Raw genomic sequence first — 12,214 nt, 5'->3', positions numbered from 1 at the left:
AGGCATTCCAAGGCTTTTACTCCCACATATTTGTGGTGCCAAAGCCCTCAGGAAAATTCCGACTAGTCATAAACCTCAAGAAACTAAACAAATTTCTGATATACAAGAAGTTCTCCATGGAGAACATTTATGCCGTCAGAAAAAGTCTGTACCAGAATGTCTTTATGACAACATTGGATTTAAGAGATGCTTACCTACATGTTCCAATTTATCCGGAACATCAAGCATTTCTCAGATTCGCCATTGTGACGGAAGAAGGCACTGCACATTGGCAGTTCAGAGCTCTTCCTTTTGGCTTGGCAGCAAGTCCAAGGATCTTTACAAAAATCTTGGCCGAGGTAGTAGGCCATCTTCACCTACAAGGCCTAAGTTTGATCCCGTATCTGGACGATGTGTTGATCTTTGCAAGATCAGAAGAACAGGTTATGGCAGACACCCAAAAGGTGATGTCAGTTCTTCAAGCAGTAGGATGGCTATTACATTTGGAGAAATCCTCAATACAGCCAGCACAGGTCCAAGTGTATCTAGGATACAAAATAGATACCAGACTCAAAAAACTTTTCCTCCCAAGGGAAAAGGTGGAAAAAGTGGTCTCAGCGGTAAGAGGCATCTGTTCTCATCCTTGGTGTTCCAGGAGACAGATCATGCAAGTCCTAGGGCTAATGACAGCGTGTATTCCAGCTGTAGAGTGGGCCCAACTACATTCAAGAGACCTCCAATTTTTTCACCTGGCCTCTTGGAACAAGAGACAGGACTCCATAGACGAAAAAATTACATTGTCCCCACAAGTAATTTTGTCACTGAAATGGTGGACAGTCCCCCAAAACCTAGAGAAGGGGCGACTGTGGAGTCAAGAGCTGCCCGTAAAGATTACCACGGACGCAAGTTCCGAGGGGTGGGGAGCTCACCTAAAAGAAGCACGGACCCAGGGTACCTGGGATTCCAAGCTGAGTCAAGCCTCCTCCAATTACAGGGAACTGAAGGCTGTGGAAAAGGCTTTAAAGGCCTTCGAGAAGGACATTCTAGGGAAAGAAGTCCAGGTCCATTCAGACAATGCTACAGCAGTAGCTTACCTGAATCATCAAGGGGGGACCAGATCAAGCTCTCTGCTAAAATTAGCTCAGGAGACATTGAGCTGGGCAGAAAAGAGAGTAATTTCCCTTTCAGCCATGTATATAAAAGGGAAGGACAACTGGGAAGCAGACTTCACACACACACACAGTCATCACATCAAACAGGCAGAATGGGAACTGAACCCTATAATTTTTCAACGCCTAGTCCAAAAATTTGGTCAGCCAGAAATGGACATGTTTGCCACTCGGCAGAACCGAAAAGTAGAACAGTTCTTTTCTCTGACAAAACAGAGGGGTATGCTGGGCTTGGATGCTCTAGCACAACCTTGGCCCTTCAGGCTAGCCTATGCCTTTCCCCCACAGAATCTTATTGCGAGAGTTCTGCAGAAACTCAGCGGATGGCCGCAACTACGCCTCATCCTGGTCACACCTGGGTGGCCAAAGAGAACGTGGTTTGCAACCCTGGTATCCCTATCAGTGACAGCATCATGGAAACTGCCAGAAGTTCCAGACCTGTTACTACAAGGACCTCTGATTCACCCCAGACCGCAGTTTTTTCAGTTAACAGCCTGGGTAGTGAATGCCAAATATTAAAAGAAAAAGGATGCTCAGACAAAGTCATTGAGACCCTCCTTTCAAGTAGAAAGCCAGTAACGAGGAAAATTTATTCCAAAATCTGGAAAACATTCTGTACTTGGCAGAGTGTAATGTTCTGGTACCTCTGGTACCCTTATTCCACTTTCTAACTCAGTGTATGCGTCTCACCATTCTCTTCTGGTAAGTGCGCATACACCTTTAAGACCAATGCTGTCATCACTGAGCGCCGCAGAGCGGCTATTTCAACCGCCGGCGTTCTCACTCACATGTTCGTTCAACCGTCATGGTTGGATCGTCCCTGTCTGAAGTCGGCATACCAGATGTTACTCGCTCCTGTATCTCGCTACCTGAACTTGTTTCATATCTGATCCTGTGTCTCGCCACCCAATCACTCCCGGCATGCTGCCTTCACCCTTCACTCTTCAAATGTGCCTTGATGCTTAACTGCCTTGAAGCTCATATGCTTACAAGCGTACCTCGCTGTCGGAACCTCGCTGCTGATCCCTGTATCCCGCTACCGGATCACTCGCTCATACCGAACCTCTCTACTACTGCTTGCTATTAGTGATAAGTACCCCGCAGGGGAATCCTCCATAAACCTTCCTACTAAAGCTTACACTATCTAGCTCTGCATACTAAGGACTATAACTATCATCTGCACTGTTGTTTAGATTGCTAGCTCTTGAGCCTACTAACATCTATTCTTGCACTGGGTTAGTCTCTCCTGTATGTCATCTGCTGTCCTACCACCTACTACCATACACGATTGCTAACCTATCTGCATCCTACTTGCTACCATCTATAACTCTCATGAACATTTCTCTCAAGTGCTGTTTATCTATTGTCACTGTTCATACCTGTCTCTTCAGCTCATCACCACTATACTGCTATATACATCTATCACTCCAAGGAACATCTTATTGAGTGTGTATATTTGTATGCTGAATCAGACAGACCACAGTGATGAGTCTCGGGAGTTGGGATTGGTATTTCAACATATCCCTACATGACTGCTGAGTGGAGTTTTTCTGCAGCTGCAAATCCATCTTGATTCAGAAAACGCAGGAGCGTTACAGATTGAACGAACCTAAAATGGATTCAGCAGATTTACCCACTCAAGTGACACAATTAAAACAACAGGTGACTGCGTTAATACACGCTCTTACTGAAATAAAAGAAGACAATCAGGCTCTGAAGCAGCAGATAACCCGTCTATCACAACTTGCTGCTGCTCAGCCCCCTGAACCCAAAATAAATCCTCCTCTAGTGTTTACAGGTGATCGCAAAAAATTTTGTGAATTCAAAAACGCCTGTCAGTTACTTTTCTTGCTAAAACCTCGTACCTACCTTACTGATCATATCAAAGTCTGTACTATTATTTCATACCTAACAGGTGATCCACGGGCCTGGGCAGACTCTCTCTTTGAGAAAAATGAACAGCTTCTCAACTCCTATGCTTTATTCCTAGCGGAATTCGCTAGTCTATATGATGACCCCAATAGGCAGAGTACTGCCGATATTCAATTAAGGTCCTTGAAACAAGGTAGGAGACCTGTAGAAGACTTTGTAGCAGAGTTCAAGAGATGGACCCTTGATTCAGGGTGGAATGATATATCTCTGAGAACTCAATTTAGACTCGGCCTATCAGAAGCCGTTAAAGACGAGCTCGCCCGAGCGGATTTACCGGACACCCTAGATGCTTTGATACAACTCAGTATCAACATAGACAGAAGGCTGCGAGAAAGAAAGGCTGAAAAGATGGGAATGCCATGGTCCAGTCCTTCTCGGATTTCGGCCGTTGATCCTACTCCTATGGAGGTAGGAACCATACGCCCACCTCTATCAACTACTGAAAGAGCCAGGAGACGATCCAGCAATCTTTGCTTGTACTGCGCATCCCCAGATCACATGATAAGCGTCTGTCCCCTTGTCCGCAAAAAAGAGGGTGAGTGTTCACATGTCCTCCTAGGGGGATTGACAACTTCATTTACTAACCCTTATCTTTTTGTTCGTTTGACATTGCAGTGGGACCAGACTAGGATTACCACTAAGGCCATGATCGACACAGGATCTTGCGGAAATTATATCGATATACGTTTTGCCACTTTAAATAAAGTACCTATTATTTCAAAACCTAAGCCTGTCTCTGTGAGTCTTATTAACGGTATTCCGTTATCTTCTGGCCCAATCACTAAACAGACACAAGCACTCCTAGTCACCATTAACGAGTCTCATACGGAGACCACTACCTTCGACCTATTGTCTTCACCCCACTTTCCCATTGTTCTAGGACTTCCCTGGTTACACACACATCAACCAATCATAGATTAGAAGAAACGGACCCGAACCTTCCTCTCTTACTATTGCGAGAGTACGTGTAACCTCCCGTCGTATGGCAAGATCCTGTCTGTGGTGTCAGATGAGATTGCACCACTATGTTATCAGGATCTGTCTGAAGTTTTTCTTGAGAAAAATGCTCAAGTACTGCCTCCCCATAGGGATTATGATTGCACTATTGATCTACTCCCAAATTCTAAATGACCTTTTGGTCATGTTTATCCTCTTTCACAGGATGAACTTTCCCATCTCAAGGAATACTTGGATGATAATTTGACAAAAGGTTTTATTAGACCCTCTACTTCTTCCACAGCTGCAGGACTTTTCTTTGTCCGCAATAAAGACTCAAGTCTCAGGCCTATTATCGACTATAGGCAATTGAACGCCATTACAGTAAAAGATCGTTATCCTTTGCCGCTTATCCCTGAACTCATTGAACAGGTGCGTGGAGCTACCTACTTTTCAAAATTGGACCTGAAAGGGGCATACAATCTAATCCGAATCCGTGATGGAGATGAGTGGAAGACAGCATTCAGAACCAGATACGGATTGTTCGAGTATCTTGTAATGCCATTTGGGCTATGTAACGCTCCCGCAGCCTTCCAACGATTCATAAACGATATCTTTAGAGACTTACTTGATGTCTGTGTTGTGGTATATCTGGACGATATACTTATTTATTCACGATCCCTGTCTGAACATATAAAACATGTAAGACTTGTGTTATCCAGATTACTCACACACAATCTATACGTGAAACTAAAAAAATGCTTATTTCATAAAGAAGAAGTATTATTCCTAGGATACATCATATCTAAAACAGGAATCAAGATGGATATGAGTAAGATATCCTGTATTCAGGATTGGCCTATACCAACCACCCACAAAGCACTACAGCGATTCCTTGGATTTTCAAACTTCTATAGGAAGTTCATTAAGAACTTCTCTGCCATTGTGAGACCTCTCACACAACTCACAAGTATTAAGAAACCATTTAAATGGTCAGTTGAAGCAAATGAAGCTTTTCGCTTGTTAAAAACAAACTTTACCTCTGCTCCCATACTACGCCATCCAGACCCATCCCTCCAATACATCCTGGAAGTAGATGCGTCAAATATGGCAGTAGGAGCAGTACTCTCCCAACGACCAACGAATACTTCACCACTTCATCCAGTCGCCTTTTTTTCTAAATCCCTAAGCAGTCCAGAGATAAATTACCCCGTGGGTGAAAAGGAACTGCTTGCTATAAAACTGGCTCTGGAGAATTGGCGACATCTACTTGAAGGCACCCGATTACCAATACTCATATATACAGATCATAAAAATCTTCAATATCTTCAGACTAACAAAACCCTCTCCCACCGGCAGGTACGATGGTCACTATTCTTCCTAAGATTTAACTTCCTAGTGACCTACACACCTGCAGACAAGAATAAAAAAGCGGATGCGCTATCACGATTAACTGAAGATATTGCTCTGAAATCCCTTCCGTTCCTATAATACCCTACAAACGTATTATTGGGGTTGTCCGTTCCTTGAAGGAAGAGATTCTGCACAGTATAGGTTTGGATTCACCTCCACCACAACTAAGTACTGATGCAGAAGGCTTCCTCTACTACAACGACAAACTCTACATACCCCCTACTATGCGCACAAAGATCTTAGAATTGTCACATGATGTGCCTATGGCAGGACATATGGGTATGACAAAGACCCTTAATTTGCTTACCAGGCAGTTTTGGTGGCCTGATATGAAGACATCTATACAAAAATTTGTCTCCTCATGCAACGTCTGTGCTAGGTCCAAAATAGACACTACAAAACCATCCGGTCTACTATGCAGTCTACCAATACCCCAGACTCCATGGGAAGTTGTGTCCTTGGACTTTATAGTAGAACTACCACCTTCCAAAGGATTTAATACTATTTTAGTGTCAGTGGACCATCTGACAAAGATGGCACATTTCGTTGCTATTCGCAGACTACCTTCGTCCAAACAAACAGCGGAACTACTGATGAAACATGTCTTTTAAGTTACATGGTATTCCAAAAACTCTTTTGTCTGACAGTGGATCACAATTCATCTCCAAGTTTTGGCAAGAACTATGCCACATACTACGAATTGAGCGAAAGCTCACTTCTCCCTACCATCCTCAAACCAACGGACAGACTGAAAGAGTCAACCAGTGCATCGAGCAATATTTACGTTGCTATACATCTTACCTACAGGATGATTGGGTGGATCTCCTCCCTCTGGCAGAATTTGCCTACAACAACGTAACCCACAGTACGACCAAACAGAGTCCGTTCTACTTGAACTATGGGTTTCATCCCACTATTCTTCCACCACGCATCCTTCCATCAAGTAACCCAGTAGCCTCAGACTATCTTACCCAAATAAAAGACTCTCTGGGTTTACTTAATACTACCATTGCACACGCTCATAGTCAACAAAAAAAGTACTATGACCTTCGTAGAAGACCTTCTCCTCAGTATGCTATTGGGGACCTCGTTTGGCTATCAACAAAGAACTTAAGATTAAAGATCCCTAGCAAAAAGCTTGGGCCTCTATTCTTGGGACCCTTCCCAATCAGGAAACTTATTGGAAAAGCTGCAGTACAGCTCACATTACCAACAGACCTCAAGATACATCCCATCTTCCATGTGTCGCTACTGAAGCCCCATGTTCCTGACCAAGGAATAAGGCCTACCATCCCACCTCCACCTCCTGTACAAGTTGAAGGCGGAGAAGAATATGAGATAAAGGAGATTTTGGATTCCCGTATCCACAGAAGAAGACTCCAATATCTAGTACGATGGAAGAACTATGGGCCCGAAGATGACACCTGGCTGGATACCTCTGATATACATGCCCCTAGGCTGATTCGCAACTTTCATGCGAAATACCCGGAAAAACCAGTTCTAGAGGCCTTCCGGAGCCGGCCTTAAGGGGGGGGGGGTACTGTAATGTTCTGGTACCTCTGGTACCCTTATTCCACTTTCTAACTCAGTGTATGCGTCTCCCCATTCTCTTCTGGTAGGTGCGCATACACCTTTAAGACCAATGCTGTCATCACTGAGCGCCGCAGAGCGGCTATTTCAACCGCCGGCGTTCTCACTCACATGTTCGTTCAACCGTCATGGTTGGATCGTCCCTGTCTGAAGTCGGCATACCAGATGTTACTCGCTCCTGTATCTCGCTACCTGAACTTGTTTCATATCTGTTCCTGTGTCTCGCCACCCGATCACTCCCGGCATGCTGCCTTCACCCTTCACTCTTCAAATGTGCCTTGATGCTTAACTGCCTTGAAGCTCATATGCTTACAAGCGTACCTCGCTGTCGGAACCTCGCTGCTGATCCCTGTATCCCGCTATCGGATCACTCGCTCATACCGAACCTCTCTACTACTGCTTGCTATTAGTGATAAGTACCCCGCAGAGGAATCCTCCATAAACCTCCCTACTAAAGCTTACACTATCTAGCTCTGCATACTAAGGACTATAACTCATATGCACTGTTGTTTAGATTGCTAGCTCTTGAGCCTACTAACATCTATACTTGCACTGGGTTAGTCTCTCCTGTATGTCATCTGCTGTCCTACCACCTACTACCATACACGATTGCTAACCTATCTGCATCCTACTTGCTACCATCTATAACTCTCATGAACATTTCTCTCAAGTGCTGTTTATCTATTGTCACTGTTCATACCTGTCTCTTCAGCTCATCACCACTATACTGCTATATACATCTATCACTCCAAGGAACATCTTATTGAGTGTGTATATTTGTATGCTGAATCAGACAGACCACAGTGATGAGTTTTGGGAGTTGGGATTGGTATTTCAACGTATCTCTACATGACTACTGAGTGGAGTTTTTCTGCAGCTGCAAATCCATCTTGTTTCAGAAAACGCAGGAGCGTTACACAGAGTCAGAAGAAGGATTCTTCTGCCTCAATCCCAAGGATCCTGGATTTTTTACAGGATGGGGTAGATAAGGGGGTGGCAGTGAACTCCCTTAAAGTACAGGTAGCAGCACTTTCTGTTTTTTTTAGACAAAAGTCTGGCCAAAGAACCTTTAATTAAGAGGTTTCTGTTAGCCCGGAGCAGAGTATCTCCAATTAACAGAACTAATGTTCCAGTTTGGAACCTAACGCTAGTACTAGAGACATTATCTAGTGAAGCATTTGAACCTTTGAACAAAATTAGTTTAAACATTTTGTCAATCAAGTTAACTTTTCTGTTGGCAATCACCACAGCCAGGAGAGTGGGAGATTTACAAAGCTTATCCATAAAGGAACCTTTTATGCGAATTCTCCAAGACAGAGTGATTCTTAAACCAGACCCACTGTACCTACCCAAGGTAGTGTCGTCTTTTCATAGGAATCAAGAGATGGTTCTCCCATCTTTCTGTGAAAAACCTAAATGTGCAAAAGAACAAAAATTCCATTGCTTAGATGTAAGAAGGTGTCTTCTAGCATATTTAGAAAGAACCAAGGGCTTTAGAATATCTAGCCACCTATTGGTTCTACATTCTGGACCAAGGAGGGGATTACAAGCGTCAAAACCCTCAATCTCTAGGTGGATTAAACAAGCCATTAGTATGTCATATAAGGTGTCAGGTACCCCCACACCAACAAATCTAAAGGCACATTCCACAAGGGGCATGGCAACTTCCTGGGCCGAAAAAGCCAGAGCATCCTGGGAACAGATCCGCCATGCAGCCACCTGGTCCAGCCAAGATACCTTCCTAAAGCACTATCGTGTGGAAGTACTGTCGCAACAAGACCTTGCCTTTGGCAGAAAGTTTTTACAGGCAGTGGTCCCGCCCTAAGGTAGGCCAGTATGGATTCCTTTATTATCCTCTCATATGTAGGCCGTCCTGGAAGGATGAAAGGAGAAAACTTACCGTTAGTGTACTGGTAACGGCCTTTCTCTTAATCCTTCCAGGACGGCCGGCCTACTTCCCGCCCAAGATGGTGGTGGTTTTAAAAAATGTGTATATATATGTATATGTATATATGTGTAGCTGTATGTTATTGAATAACTGTATCCCTTGAAAGTTCGGTTGGAAAGGTACTTTTCTTTTACTGAAGCTCAAGGATGGGTGGGACCCTTTTAACAGCTGCAAATTAGTTGTGTTTCCTGTGAGGCGGAGCCACAATCTCTCATATGTAGGCCGTCCTGGAAGGATTAAGAGAAAGGCCGTTACCAGTATACTAACGGTAAGTTTTTTTATATCTGTCCTCTTTTAGGTGATCGTATTTGTCAGGATATTATTAAAGTCTCTTTTATATTAGTTCAGTGGGTTGACTCTTCATGTATATTCATTGTTCTAGAAGAGATGAGTCTGATCTCCGGATAACAGAAATATATTGTAGATAAATGTAATAATCCATACAATGATTTTCTCTTCCAGATCCTCCCACTCTCTCTGAGATTACTGGGAATGATGAGCTGGTTGACATGAACAGGACGACTCTGACTTGCCAGATTATGGACTTCAAACCCAATGACATCGAAGTCTCTGTGTGTATGAGAAGATCCTGGGAGGAGAAGATGAGGATCATCTACACCTGGAGGTCTGGAGGTCTCCTCACTCCGGTCAGGATAAGTAGAGATGATGGAGGAGGGGATGAAGATGTTGTAGATTTGGAGGAGGGGAGACAACTGATGAATGGATCTGCAGGACACGAGGAAGGACCTCTACAGCTGGAGATGGATCCTCGTATCAGGATGAAGAGGTTTGGTGCATTCATCTGTCAGTGTTCTCTCCAGATAACTCCCAGCTATGACCTGGATAAAGGAGCGGAATTATCTGTCCATGTAAAACACCCGGCATTGACATCTCCAGCCTCGGTATGCAGGATACTCAACGTCATTGGAGGTGAGACTCTTCTCTTCTACAGGAAATGGTTCAGAGCATCGCTTGCAGTGATTGGCCTTCTGTGTCCTCCTCATGAGCCTCATAAGGATGTCTGGCAGCTGTGTACTATGTACAGCATAGACCCTCTTTATGTCCTGACAGGGCAGAGATTTGGACAGAGTGGCAGGGCAGCCATCAGGGGGGTACAGCCAGTACTCCTGTATGGGGCCCCGGCACATAGGGGGGCCCAGACAGCAGGAAGATCGGTAGGATGACAGCATACCTCCCAATCTGGGCAGGACTGTCCCGCTGTCCCGCTGTACAGAGGCTTTGTCCGGCATAATTCTGGTGATAAATGTTACCTCTAGCTCAGAAGGACCTGCAGCAGTGGGAACATTTAGAACAGCCAGGGATTGGCTAAAAAACCAGCTGGGTGTGCACTATGCAGCCACAATGAGAGACTGCACCTGTCAAATTCATGCTGTGATGTCGATAATGGGCGGGACTGCTACTCAGACCCGCCCCCTGTGTCAAGCAACACGTGCATAGGGAAGAAGGAGAAGGCAGATATGGCAGCCAGCAACAGAAAGGTATTTTAGAAAGGTAATCACGTGGAAGATGGGGGACCTTTGGGGAAGATAAGGGCAGAGGAGAGGTGTGTGTGTTGCAGAGGTTGTAGCATCTGGGAAGAGGTGCAGTACAGAGGCATTCGCGTACATTCACTACTATGTACAGCTTGGTATGGCACTGCTCCCGATTTTTAAAATTGGCCTCAATGGAGAATCTTGGTCAACTTGGTATGGCACTGCTCCATTGTCTAACATTTGCATCTATGGGAAATCATGGTCAGCTTAGTAAGGCACTACTCCCTATCTAGCACTCTCCTGAACCCTGTGCATAATGCACTCCAGAACCCTGCATTCCGTATCTAGCATTCTCCTGAATGTATTCCTGACCCCTGCAATCTGTACGGGGATGGGGTTGTGAATTTGTGGAGGGATTTGGGGGGTTGCGCTGTGAGGAGTCATTGGGAGGGATTTCTGCTAGGAAGAGGGATTGGGGGAGGGGGTGATAATATAATTTTGATATTTTCGGTGAAAGGGGGGGCCCTGTCAAGCAGTCTGTATTGTATGGGGCCCCAGGATTTCTAGCGGCAGCCCTGCAGAGTGGTGAGGGGTTAGACCCTCTGTTGGTTTTTTTTACTGTCCGTGTCCCCGTTAGGGAAATTCAATCTCTAACTGCCCTGATAAACATCACCTGCAATGATAGTGAAGGGAAATTCATAATTTAGAGCTGCCACCTGACCAGGAATCCAGGAATGGGAGGGGGAGGGGGGGTAATCTTCCAATGGAGATACTTCTTTCAGTAACAATTGTCGGAAGCTGGTCATAGATTTTGGTTGGTTTGGCCCAGATGCTGAAAGAAAAAAAATGAACTGGTTCCTCCATCCATGTTATATAACACAAATGGACAAATCTCCTGCTGAGGTGATTGAATTCTGACTGCCCACCCAGCCGCTGTCAGAATACAGGGGGTGCTGCCCTGATTGGCTGCCATCACTGCATGACAAATAATTATCCATTCTGTTATCCAATCCAATTTTAGAATAGAAGGATGTCAGGTGGTAGGGTGCTGATAAGGACACTCGCTGCTCAGCTATGGCCAGTCCATCAGAAACTGGACAAAAATTCTATGTAACCGTCATCTCTGTGATTGCTCTGTCCAGCAGTTGGGATCTTCCATCCCAATTTAGCCACTTAGCTTTTTTCAGAAACCTATTATCCTTTTATTGATGGCTGGGATAGTGGAGGTATTTCACTTTGTCATGCAGTGTGTTTTCTCTGTGCTGCATTCTATAATTCAACATGATGAGCTCAGAGAGATGGGCCCGAAGATTTGATTTGCTGTGGGTGGGTGGGTGGCTGGCTCCCTGCTGTGGATAAGTGGCTCCCTGCTGTGGGTGGGTGAGTGGCTCCCTGCTGTGGGTGGGCGGCTCCCTGCTGTGGGTGGGTGAGTGGCTCCTTGCTGTGGGTGGGCGGCTCCCTGCTGTGGGTGGGTGGCCTGGCTCCCTGCTGTGGGTGGGTGGCTCCCTGCTGTGGGTGGGTGGCCTGGCTCCCTGCTGTGGGTGGGTGGGTGGCTCCCTGCTGTGGGTGGGTTGCTCCCTGCTGTGGGTAGGTGGGTGGCCTGGCTCCCTGCTGTGGGTGGTTGAGTGGCTCCCTGCTGTGGGTGGCTCCCTGCTGTGGGAGGTTGAGTGGCTCCCTGCTGTGGGTGGCTCCCTGCTGTGGGAGGGTGGCATGGCTCCCTGCTGTGGGAGGGTGGCCTGGCTGCCTGCTGTGGA

At 45.6% G+C, this 12,214-nt stretch overlaps 1 protein-coding gene across 1 annotated transcript in view; it reads left to right on the top strand.

Moving 5' to 3' along the window:
- The window catches only part of LOC309543506 (uncharacterized protein), a 194,277-nt gene that overhangs the window by 88,188 nt on the left and 93,875 nt on the right, over positions 1–12,214 (top strand). Inside the window, exon 5 of the mRNA XM_082275981.1 lies at positions 9,430–9,897. Within this exon, the coding sequence (XP_082132107.1) occupies positions 9,430–9,897 (468 nt within the window). The remainder of the gene's footprint in view (positions 1–9,429; positions 9,898–12,214) is intronic.

The sequence above is a fragment of the Pelophylax lessonae genome (assembly GCF_965119305.1).
Source record: "Pelophylax lessonae genome assembly, contig: HAP1_SCAFFOLD_146, whole genome shotgun sequence".
NCBI classification, from domain to species: Eukaryota; Metazoa; Chordata; class Amphibia; order Anura; family Ranidae; genus Pelophylax; species Pelophylax lessonae.
Note: the sequence above shows the minus strand (reverse complement) of the source record. Positions and strands in the feature narration are given on the sequence as shown.